The following is a 25,601-nucleotide window of genomic DNA, read 5'->3' as shown; positions in this document are numbered from 1 at the left end:
GCCTCGGTTGCTGGAGCTGTGGCCTACTGGTGCGACTCCTTAGCGGATTTGATCAAGGTTGAGGGTCCCCTCGATGTTATCCAAGAAAGAATTAAAGCCTTGAGAACTGTTAATTATTTTATCTGTGATGCAAACATGCAGATTATTCGCCTGAATGCTAATATTTCTGGTTTCTCTGTACATACCCGTCGGGTGCTCTGGCTGAAGTCCTGGTTTGTGGACATGACTTTTAAGTCTAGACTACTTTCCCTTCCCTTTAAGGGAAATAGTTTATTTGGTCCAGGCCTGGACTCCATTATCTCCATGGTTACAGGGGGCAAAGGTGCCTTACTACCACAGGATAAAAAGAACAAATCTAAGTGACAAGGATCTAATTTTTGTTCCTTTCCTTCTGAAAAGTCCCATTGTCAGCAGTCCTCCTCTATGCCCGAGCAAACCAAGAGCACTTGGAAGCCGGCTCAATCCTGAATAAATCCAAGCAGAACAAGAAGCCCACCGAGACCAAGTCGGCATAAAGGGGCGGCCCTGATCCGGCGCTGGATTGTGTAGGGGGCAGACAGCGCTGTTTTCAGATGCTTGGTTCAGGGACGTGCGGGATCCATGGGTCCTGGCGGTCATAGCTCAGGGATACAAGATAGGTTTCAAATCTCATCCACCCATAGGAAGATTTCTCCTCTCAAGCCTGTCTTCCAGACCAGAAAAGAGGGAAGCCTTTCTGGGGTGCGTGCGGGATCTGTCGTCCTTAGGGGTCATTGTCCCGGTTCCTAGAAAGAGGTTTGTGATACTATTCAAACCTGTTCGTGGTCCCAAAGAAGGAGGGAACTTTCTGCACGATTTTGGACCTAAAGTGCTTAAACAAGTTTCTAAATGTCCCCTCGTTCAAGATGGAGACAATAAGGTCCATCCTTCTTCTAGTACAGGAAGGACAGTTCATGACCACTATAGATCTGAATGATGCCTACCTTCACGTTCCAATCCACATGGACCACTTTCAGTTCCTGAGGTTTTGCGTTCCTGGATCAGCACGTCCAGTTCATTGCACTTCCGTTTGATCTAGCTACTGCTCCAAGAATCTTTACAAACCTGTCTCAGCAGATTTCCCTGGACAGCCGGTCGAGAGAATCGCTCTCTTGGTGGCTCTGTCCAGATCATCTGTCCCGAGGGACATCCTTTCTAAGACCATCCTGGGAGATTGTGACTACGGATGGTCTCTCAGGATGGGGAGCTGTTTGGGGTGCCAAGAAGCCACAGGGCCTGTGGTCTCAGGAGGAATGCTCCCTCTCGATCAACATTCTGGAACTTTGTGCAATCTACAATGCTCTGAAGGCTTGGCCTCTTCTGGGTTTGTCCCGGTTTATCAGATTCCAATCAGACAATATAACCTTGGTTGCTTACATCAATCATCAGGGGGGAACAAGAAGCTCCCTAGCAATGAATGAAGTTTCTCTGATTCTGGAGTGGGTGCCCACAGCTGTTCGCTGTCAGCGATCCACATTTCAGGTGTGGACAACTGGGAAGCGGATTTTCTCAGCAGACAATCCTTTCATCTGGGTGAATGGTCTCTCCATCCCGAAGTGTTTGCGGAGATATGCTACATGTGGGGGACGCCGGAGATAGATCTCATGGCGTGTCGTCTCAATACCAAACTACCCAGATATGGTTCGAGGTCTAGGGATCCTCAGGCAGAGCTAATAGATGCATTAGCGGTGCCTTGGAGGTTCAGTCTAATCTACCTTTTTCCGCCATTACCACTCCTTCCTCGGGTAGTGGCCCGCATCAAGCAGGAGCCGGCGTCAGTAATACTGATTGCTCCATCGTGGCCGCGAAGGACGTGGTTCGCGGATCTAGTGAGGATGTCATCTTCTCCTCCATGGAAGTTACCTTGTCGCAGGGATCTGCTGGAACAGGGTCCTTTTGTTCATCAAAATCTAGATTCTCTGAGGCTGACTGCGTGGAGATTGAACACATAGTCCTTGCCTTGAGTTTTCTGGGAGAGTTATTGATACTTTTATTCAAGCTCATAAGCCGGTTACCTGTCGCATCTATCATAAGGTGTGGAGAACCTACTTATTCTGGTGTGAAGAGCGTGGATTTCCTTGGCATAAAGTTAAAGTTGCCAGGATTCTATTGTTACTCCAGGATGGACTTTAGAAGGGTCTTTCAGCCAGTTGCCTGAGGGGACAGATTTTGGCCTTGTCTGTTTTACTGCACAAGAGGCTCTCTGAGCTTCCAGATGTTCAATGTCTTTTGTTAAGGCTCTGATTAGGATCAGACCTTAGTTCAGATCTTCGGCTCCCCCTTGGAGTCTGAATCTGGTTCTTAAGGTTTTGCAACGGGCTCCGTTTGAGCCTATGCATGAAATTGACATTAAGTTGTTGTCCTTGAAGGTTCTTTTTCTACTGGCTATTGCTTCGGCGCGCAGAGACAGCTAGACTGCAGGTAAGTGCTTTTGTCTTCTAGGTCTTGGAGACTTGCACTTCAGAAGAATATGTCATATGCAGTAGATGGGGACATTTTTAAAATCCTTTATACAGGATTTTCTTTGGCAGTGGGCAGGCACATTATGTATGTTGAGACTAGGGGTTAATCTTCCCTTTATTGGGACGTTTTTCCTCTTTGGGCTAATTTTGTTGAAATACTTTAATTAGTATGTGTGTGGCTTGTGTTTTATACAGGGATTTATGTATAAACTTAAAATTTACCAGTTGGTTTTCTTTGCTTGCTTAGCTAGAACAGGCTAACTGACAAACTGCTTGAGTTTGAAACCAGCAGAGGGAACACGCGCCTTTTACTTGCGTAGTTTCCTCTCTATGCTGGTCATGTGACTTCTCTCTGCTGCCGGATATTCACAGAGCGGAGCAGCATCATTGAATTTCAGTCTCTTCAGTGTTGATCTACTATACGAAAGTTTTATTAGAGACTTCTGGCAGCCAAATTGTGGTATTAAAAATTCTTAAAGTGACAGTGTATTTAAAAAATTTCTACAATTTGGGGAATTTTGTATTTAGTATTATGGACATGGACCAAGACTCTGTGTTTCTTGACAAATGCTTGTTATGCCTAGAGGAACAAATTGTTTTGCCTATGCAATTCTGTGCTGCATGCTTAGCTAGAACACTTCAATTTAAAGATAAATTGTTGCCCTCTGAGCCCATTGTCTCTCAGGATGATGCTGTTCAGGCAATGCCACAGTTTTTTCCTCTAACGTCCCAAGCCTCTATGGCGTCACATACAGTGCCCTGCAGTTCCTCTCAGCCTCCTGGAGGAATTTATTTGCCTGCAGATTTTGCTGCACAGGTATCTTCTGCGGTATCTGCGGCATTATCTGTTTTTCCTATGCTGGGAAAACGCAAGAGGAAAATTAGACATTCAGATAGTAAGGTTTCTGTTCCACCTACTGCTACGCAGGTTGCCCTCCCTCATAAGTCTGATGAGGAAGATATGCCAGTAGCGTATCCTTCATCTGATACTGAAGAAGTAAACTTCAGGTTTAAGCTTGAACACCTTAGTGTACTGTTAAAGGAGGTATTGGCTACTTTGGATGACTCCGATACTTCTGTCCTTGTCAACCCTAAGTAGTCTAGTAAACTTAATAAATACTATGATGTTCCTTTTTCTGTGGAAGTTTTTCCTGTCCCAGACCGTGTGACGGAGATTATTTCACAGAAATGGGAGAAGCCAGGGATTCCTTTCTCCCCGTATTTAAAAAGATGTTTCCTGTTGCTGACTCCATTAAAGATTCTTGGAGCACGGTGCCTAAAGTAGAAGGGGCTATTTCTACTACGATCCCTATAGAGGATAGCTGCTCCTTTAAGGATCCCATGGACAAAAAGCTGGAAGCTTATTTGAAAAAGATGTATGTTTATCAAGGTCTTCAATGGCAACCTGCAGTTTGTATTGCCACAGCATCAAGTGCAGCATCTTATTGGTGCGACGCCTTGTCTGAATCAATTTTAGTAGAGACTCTGTTTAGGGAGATAGAAGATAGGATTAAGGCTCTCAAACTAGCCAATTCCTTTATTTCTGATGCTAACATGCAAGTTATTAGACTGGGAGCCAAGATGTCTGGCTTCACTGTCCTAGCCCGCAGGGCATTGTGGCTAAAATCTGGTCAGCTGATGTTACCTCTAAGTCCAAGCTTCTGGCGCTTCCTTACAAGGGGAAGACCTTGTTCGTTCCTGGTCTGGCAGAAATAATTTTTGATATTGCAGGTGGAAAATGGTCTTTTCTACCGCAAGACAAGAAGAACAGACTCAAAGGTAACTTCAAAGGTCAAAAGTCTTCCTCTTCCAAGCAGGAGCAGTCAAGGTCTTCTTCGAAGCCTAATCAGTCTTGGAATAAGGGTAAGCAATCAAAGAAACCCTCAGCTGAGTCTAAGTCAGCATGAAGGGTCGGCCCCCCGTCAAGTGGGGGGCAGACGTTCCCTGTTTTATCAAGCGTGGAGACGAGATGTCTCAGATCCTTTGGCTGTGGACATAGTATCTCAGGGTTACAAAATAGAATTCAAAACTTTCCCTCCCACAGCAGATTCCACCTCTCAAGATTATCTGCAGACCAGGTAAAAAGAGAGTGATTGTTCCAGTTCCAGTTCCAGTAAGGGAACAGGGTCTAGGATTCTATTTAAATCTGTTCGTGGTTCCCAAAAAAAGAGGGAAATTTAAGACCCATTTTAGACCTAAAGTGCCTCTACAAGTTTCTCAGGTTACCGTCCTTCAAAATGGAAACCATTCGTTCCATTCTTCCTTTGGTCCAAAAGGGTAAGTTCAGATAGTAAGGTTTCTGTTCCACCTACTGCTACCCAGGTAGCCCTCCCTCATAAGTCTGATGAGGAAGATATGCCGGTAGCGTATCCTTCATCTGATACTGAAGAAGTAAACTTCATGTTTAAGCTTGAACACCTTAGTGTACTGTTAAAGGAGGTATTGGCTACTTTGGTCGACTCCGATACTTCTGTCCTTGTCAACCCTAAGTAGTCTAGTAAACGTAATAAATACTATAATGTTCCTTTTTCTGTGGAAGTTTTTCCTGTCCCAGACCGTGTGACGGAGATTATTTCACAGAAATGGGAGAAGCCAGGGATTCCTTTCTCCCCGTATTTAAAAAGATGTTTCCTGTTGCTAACTCCATTAAAGATTCTTGGAGCACGGTGCCTAAAGTAGAAAGGGCTATTTCTACTACGATCCCTATAGAGGATAGCTGCTCCTTTAAGGATCCCATGGACAAAAAGCTGGAAGCTTATTTGAAAAAGATGTATGTTTATCAAGGTCTTCAATGGCAACCTGCAGTTTGTATTGCCACAGTATCAAGTACGGCATCTTATTGGTGCGACGCCTTGTCTGAATCAATTTTAGTAGAGACTCTGTTTAGGGAGATAGAAGATAGGATTAAGGCTCTCAAACTAGCCAATTCCTTTATTTCTGATGCTAACATGCAAGTTATTAGACTTGGAGCCAAGATGTATGGCTTCACTGTCCTAGCCCGCAGGGCATTGTGGCTAAAATCTGGTCAGCTGATGTTACCTCTAAGTCCAAGCTTCTGGCGCTTCCTTACAAGGGGAAGACCTTGTTCGTTCCTGGTCTGGCAGAAATAATTTTTGATATTACGGGTGGAAAATGGTCTTTTCTACTGCAAGACAAGAAGAACAGACTCAAAGGTAACTTCAAAGGTCAAAAGTCTTCCTCTCCCTCTTCCAAGCAAGAGCAGTCAAGGTCTTCTTGGAAGCCCAATCAGTCTTGGAATAAGGGTAAGCAATCAAAGAAACCCTCAGCTGAGTCTGTCAGCATGAAGGGTCAGCCCCCCCGTCAAGTGGGGGGCAGACGTTCCCTGTTTTATCAAGCGTGGAGACGAGATGTCTCAGATCCTTTGGCTGTGGACATAGTATCTCAGGGTTACAAAATAGAATTCAAAACTTTCCCTCCCACAGCAGATTCCACCTCTCAAGATTATCTGCAGACCAGGTAAAAAGAGAGTGATTGTTCCAGTTCCAGTAAGGGAACAGGGTCTAGGATTCTATTTAAATCTGTTCGTGGTTCCCAAAAAAAAGAGGGAAATTTTCGACCCATTTTAGACCTAAAGTGCCTCTACAAGTTTCTCAGGTTACCGTCCTTCAAAATGGAAACCATTCGTTCCATTCTTCCTTTGGTCCAAAAGGGTAAGTTCATGATGACCATAGACCTGAAGGACGCGTATCTTCATGTTCCCATCCACAGGGATCTTCACAAATTCCCGAGATTCACCTTTCTAGACAAACACTTTCAGTTTTTGGCTTTTCCGTTTGGCCTTGCCACAGCTCCTAGAATTTTCTCAAAGGTTCTGGGGGCTCTCTTGGCAGTGATCAGGTCTAGGGAAATTGCAGTGGCGCCATACCTGGATGACATATTGGTTCAGGCTCCATCTTTTAAACTCTCATACAGAGATCTTGTTGTCTTTTCTATGTCCCCACGGTTGAAAAGTGAATCTGGAAAAGAGTTCCCTTGTTCTAGCTACAAGGGTGGTTTTCTGAGGGACCATAATAGATTCCCTGTCTATGAAAATCCAAAATTCTCTTCTCTTGCCTCTCTCTTCAGTCTACTGTTCGGCTATCAGTGGCTCAATGTATGGAGGTAATTGGTCTGATGGTCGCTTCCATGGACATCATTCCCTTTGCTCAATTCCATTTGAGAGCTCCGCAATTATGCATGCTCAGACATGGGAACGGAGACCATTCGTATCTGTCTCAGAGGATAGATCTAGACCAGTTGACAAGAGACTCTCTCCCTTGGTGGCTTTATCAGGGCACATGCTTCCGGAGACCTTCCCGGGTGATTGTGACCACGGACGCCAGCCTGCTAGGCTGGGTAGCAGTCTGGGACTGGTTAAAGGTGCAGGGACTATGGACTCGAGAGGAGTCTGCTCTCCCCATAAACATCTTGGAGTTCAGAGCGATTTACAATGCTCTGATGGCTTGGCCTCAATTGTCCTTAGCCCCGTTTATCAGGTTTTAGTCGGACAACGTCACCTTACATCAACCACCAGGGAGGAACTCGGAGTTCCTTTAGCCATGAAGGAGGTGGCACGGATTATTCAGTGGGTGGAAGCTCACAATTGTCCTCTATCTGCCATCCACATTCCTGGAGTGGACAACTGGGAAACAGATTTCCTGAGCAGGCAGACATTTCATCCCGGGGAGTGGGCTCTCCATCCAGGTTAACCCTCAAATCGGGGGTCCCGGAGTTGGATCTGATGGCGTCTCGGCAGAAAGCTAAGCTTACAAGGTACGGTTCAAGGTCAATAAATCCTCAGGCCGCTCTGATAGATGCTCTGGCGGTTTCTTGGTATTTTGGTCTAGCATACCTGTTTCCTCCGTTTGCGCTCCTTCCACGAGTTATTGCCCGTATCAAACAAGAGAGAGCATCAGTAATTCTAATAGCTCCTGCATGGTCTCGCAGGATCTGGTATGCAGACATAGTGAAGATGTCTTCTTTTCCACCTTGGAGGTTGCCTCTGAGGAAGGACCTTCTAACTCAGGGTCAGTTCCTCCATCCAAATCTCGTTTCTCTGAAGTTGACTGCTTATTGAATGCTTAGTTCTGTCTAAGCGTGGAGTCGGTCATTGAGACCATGATCCAGGCTCGCAAGCCTGTTATTTGAAAAATGTACCATAAGGTATGGCATAAATACCTTTATTAGTGTGAATTTAAGGGCTACTCTTGGAGTAGGGTCAGGATTCCTAGAATTTTGTCTTTTCTCCAGGAAGGTCTGGAGAAACGGTTGTCAGTCATTTCTCTTAAAGGTCGGATTTCTGCATGATCTATTTTGTTACACAAGCGCCTGGCGAATGTGCCAGATGTTCAATATTTTTGTCAGGCCCTGGTCAGAATCAGGCCTGTGTTTAAACCTGTTGCTCCTCCTTGGAGCCTTAATCTTGTTCTTAAAGTTTTGCAGCAGGCATCCGTTTGAGCCAATGCATTCCATAGATATTAAGTTGCTATCTTGGAAGGTTTTGTTTCTTATTGCTATCTCTTCTGCTTGGAAAGTTTCAGAACTCTCGGCTTTGCAGTGTGATTCGCCTTACCTTATCTTTCATGCGAATAAGGCCGTTCTTCATACTAAATTGGGGTTTCTTCCTAAAGTGGTTTCAGATAGAAATATTAATCAGGAAATTGTTGTTCCTTCTCTCTATCCCAATCCTTCTCATAAAGAATGTCTGTTGCACAACTTGGATGTTGTGCATACTCCAAAATTCTACCTACAAACGACTAAGGATTTTCGCCAGTCTTCTGCCCTGTTTGTTTGTTAGTAAGGGTCAGAAGGCTACTTCTACTTCTCTTTCCCTCTGTTTGAGAAGTATGATTTGTTTTGCTTATGAGACTGCTGGTCAGCAGCCTCCTGAGAGAATTACTGCTCATTCCACTAGGGCTGTCTCCTCTTCTTGGGCTTTCAAAGATAAAGCTTCTGTGGAACAGCTTTGCAAGGCTGCAACTTGGTCCACTTCATACTTTTTCCAAATTTTACAAAATTGATACTTTTGCCTCAGCTGAGGCATCTTTTGGGAGAAAGGTTCTTCAAGCGGCGGTGCCTTCTGTTTAGGTCTGCCTGTCTTATTCTTCTTTCCTGTTCATTCTTTGTCCTTTAGCTTGGGTATTGGTTCCCACTAGTAATTGAATGACGTTGGGGACTCTCCATATCTAGGAAAGAAAACAAAATTTATGCTTACTTGATAAATGTATTTCTTTCCGGATATGGAGAGTTCACGACCCCACCCTTTATTAAGGCAGTTATTTTTGAGTACACCTCAGGCACCTCTACACCTTTGTGTTATTCTTTTTCCATTTCCCTTCAGTCAAATGACTGGGGATTATGGGCAGGGGAGTGACACTTAACAGCTTTGCTGTGGTGCTCTTTGCCTCCTCCTGCTGGCCAGGAGTGATATTTCCACTTATAATTGAATGATGTCGTGGACTCTCCATATCCAGAAAGAAAGACTATTATCAGGCAAGCATACATTTTGTTTTTTAGCATTATATTGTAATATATGTGTCTCTCCTTCACACCAGAAATCTTTATAGCAAGATAAACAGTTCACAAGCTAAAATTTACTTTTCTAAGATTCTTTAAAAGACCTCACAGTACTGACGAGATTTTTTTGATAATCTCGCCAGGTCAGAGAGCTTTAGAACATCAGACCCAGAGTCTCTAAGGATCCAATGATCTAAAGTTCTCTGGTCTGGCAAGATTATCTAAGCAGTCTTATAAGTACTGAGTGATCCCTCAAATCATTTTAAAAAGGCAAATTTAGCTTTTTAGCTTGAGAGCTCTTTATTACTATGTTGGGTTTTAGGCGTGAAGAGGAGACAATAGAATCTAATGCTCCAACACAAAGCCCAACATTTTTGCATTTCTGACGAGTAGGCTCAAACACAAACCCCAACATTTTTGCATTTCTGACGAGTTTTTGATCATCGGGCCCTAAGAGAGGTGGCACTTGCTACTAGCAGTGGAGTACTGGCAATTCTTGGTCCAGGGGGCATGTACATCCTAGTGGTTCAGGTAGTGGTGCCGGAGTGTACTGTTTATCTCAGGCAGTATTTAGAAGAAGAATCTGCCTGCCTTTTCTATGATCTTAGCAGAAGTAACTAAGATCCATGGCTGTTCTCACATATTCTGAGGAGTGAGGTAACTTCAGAGAGGGAATGGCGTGCAGGTTTTCCTGCAATAAGGTATGTGCAGTTAATATTTTTCTAGGGATGGAATTTGCTAGAAAATGCTGCTGATACCGAAGTAATGTAAGTAAAGCCTTAAATGCAGTTATAGCGACTGGTATCAGGCTTATTAATAGAGATACGTACTCTTATAAAAATGTAATATAAAACGTTTGCTGGCATGTTTAATCGTTTTTATATGTATTTGGTGATAAAACTTATTGGGGCCTAGTTTTTTTCCACATGGCTGGCTTGAATTTTGCCTAGTAACAGTTTCCTTAGGCTTTCCACTGTTGTAATATGAGTGGGAGGGGCCTTTTTTAGTGCTTTTCTGTGCAGATAAAAATACTGACAGAGACATTCAGCTTCCCTCTGCATGATCCAGGACATCTCTGGAGGGCTCAAAAGGCTTCAAAGTCGTTTTTGAGGGAGGTAAAAAGCAACAGTAGAGCTGTGGCAGTTGTTGTGACTGTTTGAAAAAAAAAAAAAGTTTTTGTCTTTTATTATTCAGTTTTTGGTATTAAGGGGTTAATCATCCATTTGCAAGTGGGTGCAATGCTCTGCTAACTTGTTACATACACTGTAAAAATTTTGTTAGTGTAACTGCCTTTTTTCACTGTTATTTCAAATTTTGATAAAATTTGTGTTTCTTAAAGGTGCAGTAACGTTTTTTATATTGCTTGTAAACTTGTTTAAAGTGTTTTCAAAGCTTGCTAGTCTCATTGCTAGTCTGTTTAAACATGTCTGACACAGAGGAAACTACTTGTTCATTATGTTTGAAAGCCATGGTGGAGCCCCATAGGAGAATGTGTACTAAATGTATTGATTTCACCTTAAACAGTAAAGATCAGTCTTTAACTATAAAAGAAATATCACCAGAAGATTTTGACGAGGGGGAAGTTATGCCGACTAACTCTCCCCACGTGTCAGACCCTTCGCCTCCCGCTCAGGGGATGCACGCTAATATGGCGCCAATTACATCAGGGACGCCCATAGCGATTACCTTGCAGGACATGGCTGCAATCATGAATAATACCCTGTCAGAGGTATTATCCAGGTTGCCTGAATTAAGAGGCAAGCGCGATTGCTCTGGGGTTAGGAGAAATACAGAGCGCGCAGATGCTGTAAGGGCCATGTCTGATACTGCGTCACAATATGCAGATCATGAGGACGGAGAGCTTCAGTCTGTGGGTGACATCTCTGATTCGGGGAAACCTGATTCAGAGATTTCTAATTTTAAATTTAAGCTTGAGAACCTCCGTGTGTTGCTTGGGGAGGTATTAGCTGCTCTGAATGACTGTAACACAGTTGCAGTACCAGAGAAATTGTGTAGGCTGGATAAATACTATACGGTACCAGTGTGTACTGATGTTTTTCCTATACCTAAAAGCCTTACAGAAATTATTAGCAAGGAGTGGGATAGACCGGGGGTGCCTTTTTGCCCACCTCCTATATTTAGAAAAATGTTTCCAATAGACGCCACTACACGGGACTTATGGCAGACGGTCCCTAAGGTGGAGGGAGCAGTTTCTACTTTAGCAAAGCGTACTACTATCCCGGTTGAGGACAGTTGTGCTTTTTCAGATCCAATGGATAAAAAATTGGAGGGTTACCTTAAGAAAATGTTTATTCAACAAGGTTTTATTTTACAGCCCCTTGCATGCATTGCGCCTGTCACGGCCGCGGCGGCATTCTGGTTTGAGGCCCTGGAAGAGGCCATCCATACAGCTCCACTGACTGAAATTATTGACAAGCTTAGAACACTTAAGCTAGCTAACTCATTTGTTTCTGATGCCATTGTTCATTTGACTAAACTAACGGCTAAGAATTCCGGATTCGCCATCCAAGCGCGTAGGGCGCTATGGCTTAAATCCTGGTCAGCTGACGTGACTTCGAAGTCTAAATTACTCAACATTCCTTTCAAGGGGCAGACCTTATTCGGGCCTGGTTTGAAGGAAATTATTGCTGATATTACTGGAGGTAAGGGTCACACCCTTCCTCAGGACAGGGCCAAAGCAAAGGCCAAACAGTCTAATTTTCGTGCCTTTCGAAATATCAAGGCAGGTGCAACATCAACTTCCTCCGCTTCAAAACAAGAGGGAACTTTTGCTCAATCTAAGCAGGCCTGGAAACCTAACCAGTCCTGGAACAAAGGCAAGCAGGTCAGAAAGCCTGCTGCTGCCTCTAAGACAGCATGAAGGAACGGCCCCCTATCCGGCGACGGATCTAGTAGGGGGCAGACTTTCTCTCTTCGCCCAGGCGTGGGCAAGAGATGTTCAGGATCCCTGGGCGTTGGAGATCATATCTCAGGGATATCTTCTGGACTTCAAAGCTTCCCCTCCACAAGGGAGATTTCATCTTTCAAGGCTATCTGCAAATCAGATAAAGAAAGAGGCATTCCTACGCTGTGTGCAAGACCTCCTAGTTATGGGAGTGATCCATCCAGTTCCGCGGACGGAACAAGGACAGGGTTTTTATTCAAATCAAAAGAGGGAACCTTCAGACCAATTTTGGATCTAAAGATCTTAAACAAATTCCTCAGAGTTCCATCTTTCAAAATGGAAACTATTCGGACCATCCTACCCATGATCCAAGAAGGTCAGTACATGACCACAGTGGACTTAAAGGATGCCTACCTTCACATACCGATTCACAAAGATCATCATCGGTTTCTAAGGTTTGCCTTTCTAGACAGGCATTACCAATTTGTAGCTCTTCCCTTCGGGTTGGCTACAGCCCCGAGAATCTTTACAAAGGTTCTGGGCTCACTTCTGGCGGTTCTAAGACGGCGAGGCATAGCGGTGGCTCCGTATCTAGACGAAATCCTGATACAGGCATTAAGCTTTCAAGTTGCCAAGTCTCATACAGAGATAGTTCTGGCATTTCTGAGGTCGCACTGGAAATGAAAATTTACCTGACGGAGTCCAGGTTATCAAAACTTCTAAATGCTTGCCGTGTTCTTCACTCCATTCCGCGCCCTTCGGTAGCTCAGTGTATGGAGGTAATCGGCTTAATGGTAGCGGCAATGGACATAGTGCCATTTGCGCGCCTTCATCTCAGACCGCTGCAATTATGCATGCTGAGTCAGTGGAATGGGGATTACACAGATTAGTCCCCTCTGCTAAATCTGGATCAAGAGACCAGAGATTCTCTTCTCTGGTGGTTGTCTCGGGTACACCTGTCCAAGGGTATGACCTTTCGCAGGCCAGATTGGACAATTGTAACAACAGATGCCAGCCTTCTAGGTTGGGGTGCAGTCTGGAATTCCCTGAAGGCACAGGGATCGTGGACTCAGGAGGAGAAACTCCTTCCAATAAATATTCTGGAGTTAAGAGCGATATTCAATGCTCTTCTGGCTTGGCCTCAGTTAGCAACACTGAGGTTCATCAGATTTCAGTCGGACAACATCACGACTGTGGCTTACATCAACCATCAAGGGGGAACCAGGAGTTCCCTAGCGATGTTAGAAGTCTCAAAAATAATTCGCTGGGCAGAGTACCACTCTTGCCACCTGTCAGCAATCCATATCCCAGGCGTGGAGAACTGGGAGGCGGATTTTCTAAGTCGTCAGACTTTCCATCCGGGGGAGTGGGAACTCCATCCGGAGGTGTTTGCTCAGTTGATTCATCGTTGGGGCAAACCAGAGTTGGATCTCATGGCGTCTCGCCAGAACGCCAAGCTTCCTTGTTACGGATCCAGGTCCAGGGACCCAGAAGCGACGCTGATAGATGCGCTAGCAGCGCCTTGGTTCTTCAACCTGGCTTATGTGTTTCCACCGTTTCCTCTGCTCCCTCGACTGATTGCCAAAATCAAACAGGAGAGAGCATCGGTGATTCTGATAGCACCTGAGTGGCCACGCAGGACTTGGTATGCAGACCTAGTGGACATGTCATCCTTTCCACCATGGACTCTGCCTCTAAGACAGGACCTTCTGATACAAGGTCCTTTCAATCATCCAAATCTAATTTCTCTGAGACTGACTGCATGGAGATTGAACGCTTGATTCTATCAAAGCGTGGCTTCTCCGAGTCAGTCATTGATACCTTAATACAGGCACGAAAGCCTGTTACCAGGAAAATCTACCACAAGATATGGAGTAAATATCTTTATTGGTGTGAATCCAAGACTTACTCATGTAGTAAAGTTAGGATTCCTAGAATATTGTCTTTTCTCCAAGAGGGCTTGGACAAAGGATTATCAGCTAGTTCCTTAAAGGGACAGATTTCTGCTCTGTCTATTCTTTTGCACAAGCGTCTGGCAGAGGTTCCAGACGTCCAGGCATTTTGCCAGGCTTTGGTTAGATTTAAACCTGTGTTTAAACCTGTTGCTCCCCTGTGGAGCTTAAACTTGGTTCTTAAGGTTCTTCAAGAAGTTCCGTTTGAACCCCTTCATTCCATTGATATTAAACTTTTATCTTGGAAAGTTCTGTTTTTGATGGCTATTTCCTCGGCTCGGAGAGTCTCTGAGCTATCTGCCTATCTGATTTTTCATGCAGATAAGGTAGTTCTGCGTACCAAACCTGGGTTTTTACCTAAGGTGGTTTCTAACAAGAATATCAATCAAGAGATTGTTGTTCCATCGTTGTGCCCTAATCCTTCTTCAAAGAAGGAACGTCTTTTACATAATCTGGACGTAGTCCGTGCCTTGAAGTTTTACTTACAAGCTACTAAGGATTTTCGTCAAACATCTTTCCTGTTTGTCGTTTACTCTGGACAGAGGAGAGGTCAAAAAGCTTTGGCCAACCTCTTTCCTTTTGGCTTTGTAGCGTAATAAGCCTAGCCTATGAGACTGCTGGACAGCAGCCCCCTGAAAGGATTACAGCTCATTCTACTAGAGCTGTGGCTTCCACCTGGGCCTTCAAAAATGAGGCCTCTGTTGAACAGATTTGCAAGGCTGCGACTTGGTCTTTGCTTCACACTTTTTCAAAATTTTACAAATTTGATACTTTTGCTTCTTCGGAGGCTGTGCTTGGGAGAAAGGTTCTTCAGGCAGTGGTTCCTTCCGCTTAATCCTGCCTTGTCCCTCCCATCATCCGTGTACTTTAGCTTTGGTATTGGTATCCCACAAGTAATTTATGCTTACCTGATAAATTTATTTCTCTTGTAGTGTATCCAGTCCACGGCCCGCCCTGTCCTTTTAAGGCAGGTCTAAATTTAAATTAAACTACAGTCACCACTGCACCCTATGGTTTCTCCTTTCTCTGTTTGTTTTCGGTCGAATGACTGGATATGACAGTTAGGGGAGGAGCTATATAGCAGCTCTGCTGTGGTTGATCCTCTTGCAACTTCCTGTTGGGAAGGAGAATATCCCACAAGTAATGGATGATCCGTGGACTGGATACACTACAAGAGAAATAAATTTATCAGGTAAGCATAAATTATGTTGTTTACGCTGTTAGGGAACAAGTACTGCTATAGCACAAGATGGTATAACTAGATACAACTAAGTGATACAATGTACTTATTGCACTGATAGAAAAATATATGCATTTGAAATTAGAAGCAAATGTAAAGTCAAGCAACAAAATGTCAGTGGCTTGCTTTGTATACTACAGTAACAAATAAGGCAAGTGGTGACGGAGCTTGGCCTTTGAAAAACAGTAAGATCAAAGAAGTGTTAATTTATTCAGAAAGTTTTCACACTTAGACTTAAAAAAAATATGATTAGTTTTTCTGTTAGGATAAAGATTAGCATCTATTTTAAGTCAAATTAGTACAGGAATAAAAATAATTGTAAACAGTTCTCACCACAGTATCCTTTTAGCTAACATGAAATTAATCATTTTACTTTGTTTACATGCAACAACCTTTTAAATTTAAATCAGAAAAATTTGTAATTCATAAGGGATAATGGGTAATGTTTGACTATTTTGTTCCCCCATAATAATTATGCTTTTTATTTTTTGTCAGTGGGTGGAAACTCAAGACTCTCAACTTCAGCAGCTGCAGAATCGTCTGCAAAGGCTTGAAAGAGAGAGAATTGAACTACAGGCTAAGAATGATCTATTGCAGGAGGACAGTGAACGTAAAGGGGAACAGCTCAGTTCTTTTGAAGGTGTGTTATAGTTAGCACTCAGATAATTATCATTTCCAGTAATAATTTAAGATGTTAATATGTCAAAGCTGTTTTCTCTTGTAAGGTGTATCCAGTTCACGGATCATCCATTACTTGTGGGATATTCTCATTCCCAACAGGAAGTTGCAAGAGGACACCCACAGCAGAGCTTTAATATAGCTCCTCCCCTAACTGTCATACCCAGTCATTCTCTTGCAACTCTCAACAAGCAAGGACGTTGTAGGAGAGAGTGGTTAAAGGGACACTGTACCCAATTTTTTATTTTGTAATTCAGAAAGAGCATGCAATTTTAAGCAACTTTCAAATTTACTCCTATTATCAATTTTTCTTCGTTCTCTTGCTATCATTATTTGAAAAGGAAGGCATCTAAGCTTTTTTTGGTTTCAGTACTCTTTTTATTGGTGGATGAATTTATCCACCAATCAGCAAGGACAACCCAGGTTGTTCAGCAAAAATGGGCCGGCATCTAAACTTACATTCTTGCATTTCAAATAAAGATACCAAGACAAAGAAGAAAATTTGATAATAGGAGTAAATTAGAAAAATGCTTAAAATTTCATGCTCAATCTGAATCACGAAAGAAAAAATTTGGGTACAGTGTCCCTTTAAATATAGCTAGTTTATTTTCTTCAATCAAAAGTTTATTTTTAAATAGTACCAGAGTTGTGCTATTTTATCTCAGGCAGTAAATAGAAGAAGAATCTGCCTGAGGTTTCTATGATCTTAGCAGGTTGTAACTAAGATCCATTGCTATTCTCACATATGTCTGAGGGGATTACACAGATGAGGTAACTTCAGCGAGAGAATGGTGTGCAGTTTATTCTGCTATCAGGTATGTGCAGTTTTTCTAGAGATGGAAAACACTAGAAAATGCTGCTGATACCGGATTAATGTAAGTTAAGCCTGAATACAGTGATTTAATAACGACTGGTATCATGCTTACTCCCAGGGGTAATACCCTTATGATATTTACAATATAAAACGTTTGCTGGCATGTTTAATCGTTTTTATATATGCTTTGGTGATAAAACTTTATTGGGGCCTAGTTTTTTCCACATGGCTGGCTTAAATTTTGACTAGAAACAATTTCCACTGTTGTAGTATAAAAGTTACAGTTGGTGCAGTTAAAATTACAAACTGTGACATCCAGCTTCCCTCAAAGGCCCTCTGAATGCTATAGGACATCTCTAAAGGGCCCAAAGGCTTTCCAAAGTCGTTTATTGGGGAAGGTAGGGCCACAGCTTGCTGTGGCAGTTGGTTATGACTGTTAAAAAACGTCTATTTCGTTTTTTGATCCGTTTTTTGAACTAAGGGGTTAATCATCCATTTGCAAGTGGGTGCACTGCTCTGTTAGCCTATTATACACACTGTAAAAATTTCGTTTGATTTACTGCATTTTTTCACTGTTTTTCAAATTCTGACAAAATTTGTTTCTCTTAAAGGCACAGTACCGTTTTTTATATTTGCTTGTTAACTTGATTTAAAGTGTTTTCCAAGCTTGCTAGCCTCATTGCTATTCTGTATAAACATGTCTGACATAGAAGAAACTCCTTGTTTATTATGTTTAAAAGCCATGGTGGAACCCCCTCTTAGAATGTGTACCAAATGTACTGATTTCATTTTATGCAATAAAGATCATTTTCTGTCTTTAAAAAATGTATCACCAGAGGAATCTGACGAGGGGGAAGTTATGCCGACTAACTTTCCCCACGTGTCAGACCCTTTGACTCCCGCTTAAGGGACTCACGCTCAAATGGCGCCAAGTACATCTAGGGTGCCCATAGCGTTTACTTTACAAGACATGGCGGCAGTCATGGATAATACACTGTCAGCGGTATTAGCCAGACTACCTGAACTTAGATGTAAGCGAGATAGCTCTGGGGTGAGACAAAATGCAGCGCATACTGATGCTTTAAGAACCATGTCTGATACTGCCTCACAATATGCAGAAGCTGAGGAAAGAGAGCTTCAGTCAGTGGGTGATGTTAATGACTCAGGAAAGATACCTGATTCTAATATTTCTACATTTAAATTTAAGCTTGAACACCTCCGCGTGTTGCTTAGGGAGGTTTTAGCTGCTCTGAATGACTGTGATACCATTGCAGTGCCAGAGAAATTGTGTAGACTGGATATATACTTTGCAGTGCCGGTGTGTACTGATGTTTTTCCAAATACCTAAAAAGTTTACAGAAATTATTAATAAGGAATGGGATAGACCAGGTGTGCCGTTCTCTTCCCCTCCTATTTTTAGAAAAATGTTTCCAATAGACGCCACCACATGGGACTTATGGCAGACAGTCCCTAAGGTGGAGGGAGCAGTTTCTACTCTAGTAAAGCGTACTACTATCCCTGTCGAGGACAGTTGTGCTTTTTTTTTTTTAGATCCAATGGATAAAAAATTAGAGGTTACCTTAAGAAAATATTTATTCAACAAGGTTTTATCCTACAGCCCCTTGCATGCATTGCCCCTGTCACTGCTGCTGCGGCGTACTGGTTTGAATCTCTGGAAGAGGCTTTACAGGTAGCGACTCCATTGGATGACATACTTGGCAAACTTAGAGCACTTAAGCTAGCCAATTCTTTTATTCTGATGCCATTGTTCATTTGACTAAACTAACGGCTAAGAATTCTGGTTTTGCTATACAGGCGCGCAGAGCGCTATGGCTTAGATCATGGTCAGCTGACGTGACTTCAAAATCTAAGCTACTTAACATTCCCTTCAAGGGGCAGACCCTATTCGGGCCTGGTTGAAGGAGATTATTGCTGATATCACTGGAGGAAAAGGTCATGCCCTTCCTCAGGACAGGTCCAAATCTAGGGCCAAACAGTCTAATTTTCGTGCCTTTCAAAACTTCAAGGCAGGTGCGGCATCAACTTCCTCTAATAATAAACAAGAGGGAACTTTTGCTCAATCCAAGACGGTCTGGAGACCAAAACTGACATAGAAAAAAGGTAAGCAGGTAAAAAAGCCTGCTGCTGCCTCTAAGACAGCATGAAGGAACGGCCCCCTATCCGGGAACGGATCTAGTAGGGGGCAGACTTTCACTCTTTGCCCAGGCGTGGGCAAGAGATGTTCAGGATCCCTGGGCGTTGGAAATTATATCCCAGGGATATCTTCTGGACTTCAAAGCTTCCCCCCCAAAAGGGAGATTTCACCTTTCACAATTATCTGCACACCAGATAAAGAGAGAGGCATTCTTACACTGTGTACGAGTCCTCCTAGTTATGGGAGTGATCCATCTAGTTCCAAAGGAGGAACAGGGACAGGGTTTTTACTCAAATCTGTTTGTGGTTCCCAAAAAAGAGGGAACCTTCAGACCAATTTTGGATCTAAAGATCTTAAACAAATTCCTCAAAGTTCCGTTGTTCAAGATGGAAACTATTCGTACCATCCTACCGCTGATCCAGGAGGGTCAATATATGACTACAGTGGATCTAAAGGATAAACAAAGCAGAAGAGAAGGGCGCCTCCTAGTGTAGCCAATTTTTCAAAAGTGGAATAAATGAAGTGAAAACATACTCACAATGTTAAAAGGCAGAGATAATGCCTAGGAGAACGGTCTGGGAACTTCACAGTGTCCCAGCAGACTGTGCACCGGACTGTGGCTGCTCCTCCCAAAACAGAATGTGTGTCTGTGATCTGAAAGTTATGAGAAAAACAAGAGGGCGACCCCTAGTGCAAATCAATTGAGGACATGAAATGGATATCAGCTTGTGCTGACAAAGGGATACTCACAGATGGTATTGCACACTGTAGTGCAAATGAAGCGTACTAGGTATATTATAGTGACCTAGTGCACATAAAGACCCAGGCAGTACTGCTGCAGTTGAAGATAAACTCCGGATGCAAATGATGGACGTCAGGATAATAGAAGAAGACTCCAGTATCAATGTATATAATAAAAGTATTTAATAAAATGGATAAAAGATACACAGATATACCAATACAGCTGTTGTACAATGCTACGCGTTTCTAAGCGCTCACCGCGCTTTTTCCTCAGGCAAAAACTAAAGGATGCTTATCTTCACATTCCGATACACAAAGATCATCATCGGTTTCTCAGGTTTGCCTTTTAAGACAGGCATTACCAGTTGTAGCTCTTCCCTTGGGATTAGCTACAGCCCCAAGAATCTTTACAAAGGTTCTAGGGTCACTTATGGCGGTCCTAAGGCCGCGGGGCATAGCAGTAGCCCCTTATTTAGACGACATCCTGATACAGGCGTCAAACTTCCAAATTGCCAAGTCTCATACGGACGTAGTACTGGCATTTCTGTGGTCGCATGGGTGGAAAGTGAACGAGGAAAAGAGTTCTCTATCCCCACTCACAAGAGTTTCCTTTCTAGGGACTCTGATAGATTCTGTAGAAATGAAAATTCACCTGACGGAGTCCAGGTTATCAAAGCTTCTAAATTCCTGCCGGGTTCTTCATTCCATTCCGCGCCCTTCGGTGGTTCAGTGTATGGAAGTAATCGGCTTAATGGTAGCGGCAATGGACATAGTGCCGTTTGCACGCTTACATCTCAGACCACTGCAACTATGCATGCTCAGTCAGTGGAGCGGGGATTACACAGATTTGTCCCCTCAACTGAATCTGGACCAAGAGACCAGGGATTCACTTCTCTGGTGGCTATCTCGGGTCCATCTGTCCAAAGGTATGACCTTTCGCAGGCCAGATTGGACAATTGTTACGACAGATGCCAGCCTTCTAGGTTGGGGTGCAGTCTGGAACTCCCTGAAGGCTCAGGGATCGTGGACTCAGGAGGAGTCTCTCCTTCCATTAAATATTCTGGAACTAAGAGCGATATTCAAGGCTCTTCAGGCTTGGCCTCAGTTAGCAACTCTGAGGTACATCAGATTTCAGTCGGACAACATCATGACTGTAGCTTACATCAACCATCAAGGGGGAACGAGAAGTTCCCTAGAGATGTTAGAAGTTTCAAAAATAATTCGCTGGGCAGAGATTCACTCTTGCCACCTATCAGCTATCCATATCCCAGGTGTAGAGCACTGGGAGGCGGATTTTCTAAGTCGTCAGACTTTTCATCCGGGAGAGTGGGAACTCCATCCGGAGGCATTTGCACAACTGATTCATCGTTGGGGCAAACCAGAACTGGATCTCATGGCGTCTCGCCAGAACGCCAAGCTTCCGTGTTACGGGTTCAGGGATCCCAAGGCGACACTGATAGATGCTCTAGCAGCGCCCTGGTCTTTCAACCTGGGTTATGTGTTTCCACTGTTTCCTCTGCTCCCTCGACTGATTGCCAAGATCAAGCAGGAGAGAGCATCAGTGATTCTGATAGCACCTGCGTGGCCACGCAGGACCTGGTATGCAGATCTAGTGGACATGTCATCCTTTTTACCATGGTCTCTGCCTCTGAAACAGGACCTTCTACTTCAGGGTCTTTTCAACCATCCAAATCTAATTTCTCTGAGGCTGACTGCCTGGAGATTGAACGCTTGATTTTATCAAAGCGTGGCTTCTCCGAGTCAGTTATTGATACCTTAAGACAGGCACGAAAGCCTGTCACCAGGAAAATTTACCATAAGGTATGGCGTAGATATCTTTATTGGTGTGAATCCAAGGGTTACTCATGGAGTAAGGTCAGGATTGCTAGGATATTATCTTTTCTCCAAGAAGGTTTGGAAAAAGGATTGTCAGCTAGTTAAGCGTCTGGCAGATGTTCCAGACGTTCAGGCATTTTGTCAGGCTTTAGTTAGAATCAAGCCTGTGTTTAAACCTGTTGCTCCACCATGGAGCTTAAACTTGGTTCTTAAGGTTATTCAAGGAGTCCCGTTTGAACCTCTTCATTCTATAGATATCAAGCTTTTATCTTGGAAAGTTCTTTTTTTGGTAGCTATTTCCTCGGCTCGTAGAGTCTCTGAGCTATCTGCCTTACAATGTGATTCTCCTTATCTGATTTTTCAGACGGATAAGGTAGTCCTGCGTACCAAACCTGGGTTCTTACCTAAGGTGGTATCTAACAAGAATATCAATCAAGAGATTGTTGTTCCATCCTTGTGTTACACAATTTGGACGTGGTCCGTGCTTTAAAGTTTTACTTACAAGCTACTAAAGATTTTCGTCAAACATCTGCTTTGTTTGTTGTCTATTCTGGACAGAGAAAAGGTCAAAAGGCTTCGGTAACCTCTTTTTCTTTTTGACTAAGAAGCTTAATCCGCTTAGCCTATGAGACTGCTGGACAGCAACCTCCTGAAAGGATTACAGCTCATTCCACTAGAGTTGTGGCTTCCACTTGGGCCTTTAAAAATGAGGCTTCTTTTGATCAGATTTGCAAGGCGACGACTTGGTCTTCGCTTCATATTTTGATACTTTTGCTTCTTCGGAGGCTATTTTTGGGAGAAAGGTTTTACGGGCAGTGGTTCCTTCCATTTAAGTTCCTGCCTTGTCCCTCCCTTCATCCGTGTACTTTAGCTTTGGTATTGGTATCCTACAAGTAATGGATGATCCGTGGACTGGATACACCTTACAAGAGAAAACACAATTTATGCTTACCTGATAAATTTATTTCTCTTGTGGTGTATCCAGTCCACGGCCCGCCCTGTCATTTTAAGGCAGGTAATTTTTAAATTTAAACTACAGTAACCACTGCACCCTATGGTTCCTCCTTTCTCGGCTTGTTTTCGGTCGAATGACTGGCTATGACAGTTAGGGGAGGAGCTATATTAAAGCTCTGCTGTGGGTGTCCTCTTGCAACTTCCTGTTGGGAATGAGAATATCCCACAAGTAATGGATGATCCGTGGACTGGATACACCACAAGAGAAATAAATTTATCAGGTAAGCATAAATTGTGTTTTTCTTGCAATTTCAAAAGTCACATACATATTTTTTTGCATATATACTTTTTAATCATCTGATCAAAGTAAACACATAAAGCTACATTTTGCACCTGTATTTCCTCTGAGTCTCTGATAGGATTTAAAGGGACAGTCAACACCAAAATTGCTGTTGTTTAAAAAGATAGATAATCCCTTTATTACCCATTCCCCAGTTTTGCATAACGAACACAGTTATATTAATATACTTTTTACCTCTGTGATTAACTTGTATCTAAGCATGACAGCCCCCTGATCACATGACATTTTATTTATTATCTATTGACTTTCATTTTAGCTAATTAGTGCAGTGTCTGCCACAAGCTACGTGCGTGATCACAATGTCATCTATATGGCTGACATGAACTCGCTCTCCCCTGTTGTGAAAAGCAAATACAAAAGCATGTGATAAGAGGCGGCCTTCAAGAGCTTAGAAATGATCATATGAGCCTTCCTAGGTTTAGCTTTCAACTAAGAATACCAAGGGAACAAAGCAAAATTGGTAATCAAAGTAAATTGGAAAGTTGTTTAAAATTACATGCCCTATTTGAAACATGAAAGGGTTTTTTTGGACTTGACTGTCTCTTTAACTATGGGAAGTCTTCAGAATGTTGTATTTTATGGCTTTTAAATATTTGCAAAAAGTAAAATTTTCAAGCATAATTAAATTACTTACTATGGTTTACCCCTACACAAAAATTCAAACATTGGGGGTGGGGGATCTCTACAAACAACCAGCTTGAAACAAGCCAAATATGTTTCAAAGGAACATTGAATATTAGTGCAAATATCCTTTGAAAAACTACAGAAAAAGTGCTTTGTGATGGAGTGGAATAATTGTCCTATGCAAGGTATAAGGGGATTATTACAACACAAATGCATATGAAAAGCTTGTGATAAATAGGCGATCTCCTGTTTCTCTTGTTAAGTGTATCCAGTCCACGGATCATCCATTACTTATGGGATATATTCTCCTTCCCAACAGGAAGCTGCAAGAGTCCACCCACAGCAAAGCTGCTATATAGCTCCTCCCCTAACTGCCATTACCAGTCATTCTCTTGCAAGTCTCAACATAGATAGGAGGTCGTGAGAGTCTGTGGTTTTTTATACTTAGTTTATTTCTTCAATCAAAAGTTTGTTATTTTTAAATGGCACCGGAGTGTGCTGTTTATCTCAGGCAGTATTTGGAAGAAGAATCTGCCTGCGTTTTTTCTATGATCTTAGCAGACGTAACTAAGATCCAGTTGCGGTTCTCACACATTCTGAGGAGTAAGGTACTTCAGAGGGGGAATGGCGTGCAGGTTTTCCTGCAAATAAGGTATGTGCAGTAAAATATTTTTCTAAGGAATGGAATTGACTAAGAAAATACTGCTGATACCGAAGTAATGTAAGTACAGCCTTTAAATGCAGTGAAAGCGACTGGTACCAGGCTGATTGATAGAGATATATGCTAAGGTATGTGCAGTAATATATTTTTCTAAGGAATGGAATTGACTAAGAAAATACTGCTGATACCGAAGTAATGTAAGTAAAGCCTTAAATGCAGTGATAGCGACTGGATCAGGCTTATTAATAGACATACATACTCTTATAAGAATGTGTTTTAAAACGTTTGCTGGCATGTTTAATCGTTTTTTAACATATGTTTGGTGATAAAACTTATTGGGGCCTAATTTTTCCACATGGCTGGCTTAAATTTTGCATAGAAACAGTTATAGGGAAGGTAATCCACAGCTCAGCTGTGGCAGTTTTGTTGTGTCTGTTTAAAAAAATGTCGTTTTTTTTTTTTTTATCTGTTTTTTGCATTAAGGGGTTAATCATCCATTTGCAAGTGGGTGCAATGCTCTGTTAACTTATTACATGTACTGTAAAAATTTCGTTTGATTTACTGCCTTTTTTCACTGTTTTTCAAATTTTGACAAAATTTGTTTCTCTTAAAGGCACAGTAACGTTTGTTATATTTGCTTGTTAACTTGATTTAAAGTGTTTTCCAAGCTTACTAGTCTCTTTATTAGTTCTAACATGTCTAACATAGAGGAGGCTCTGTGTTTATTATGTTTAAAGCCATGGTGGAACCCCATTTTAGAATGTGTACCAGATGTACTGATTTCATGTTAAACAATAAAGATCATTTTTTGTATTTAAAAACATTATCACCAGAGGATTCTGTCGAGGGGGAAGTTATGCCGACTAACTCTCCCCACGTGTCAGACCCTTTGACTCCCGCTTTAGGGACTCACGCTCAAATGGCGCCAAGTACATCAAGGGCACCCATAGCGTTTATTTTACCAGAGGATTCTGTCGAGGGGGAAGTTATGCCGACTAACTCTCCCCACGTGTCAGACCCTTTGACTCCCGCTCCAGGGACTCACGCTCAAATGGCGCCAAGTATATCAATGGCGCCCTTAGCGTTTATTTTACAAGACATGGCAAAGGTTGTGTATAATACACTGGCAGCAGTATTAGTCAGACTACCTGAAATTAAAGGAAAGCAAAACAGCTCTGGGGGTAGATACAGAGCATACAGACGCTTTAAGAACCATGTCTGATACTACCTCACAATATGCTTAGTCTGTGGGTGATATTTGTGACTCAGGGAAGATGATTTAACCTGATTCTGATATTTCTACATTTAAAATTTATGCTTGAGAACCTCCACTTGTTGCTCAGGGAGGCTTTAGCTGCTCTGAATGAATGTGTACAATCGCAGTGCCAGAGAAATTGTGTAGACTGGATAAATAATATGCAGTGCCGGTGTGTACTTATGTTTTTCCAATACCTAAAGAGGTTTACTAAAATTTTTCATAAGGAATGGGATAGACCAGGTGTGCCGTTCTCTTCCCCTCCTATTTTTTAGAAGAATGTTTTCTAATAGTTGCCACCACACGGGACTTATGGCAGACAGTTCCTAAGGTGGAGAGAAGAGTTTCTACTCTAGCTAAGCGTACCACTACCTCTGGCGAGGACTGTTGTGCTTTTTTAGATCCAATGGATAAAAAATGTTTATTCAA

At 42.7% G+C, this 25,601-nt stretch overlaps 1 protein-coding gene across 1 annotated transcript in view; it reads left to right on the top strand.

Moving 5' to 3' along the window:
• The window catches only part of TRAF3IP3 (TRAF3 interacting protein 3), a gene marked incomplete in the record, with an annotated part of 485,039 nt that overhangs the window by 329,708 nt on the left and 129,730 nt on the right, over window positions 1–25,601 (top strand). Inside the window, 1 exon segment of the mRNA XM_053706644.1 lies at window positions 15,589–15,733. Coding sequence (XP_053562619.1) covers window positions 15,589–15,733 — 145 coding nt within the window.

The sequence above is a fragment of the Bombina bombina genome, chromosome 3 (assembly GCF_027579735.1).
Source record: "Bombina bombina isolate aBomBom1 chromosome 3, aBomBom1.pri, whole genome shotgun sequence".
In the NCBI taxonomy this organism is placed as follows: Eukaryota; Metazoa; Chordata; class Amphibia; order Anura; family Bombinatoridae; genus Bombina; species Bombina bombina.
Note: the sequence above shows the minus strand (reverse complement) of the source record. Positions and strands in the feature narration are given on the sequence as shown.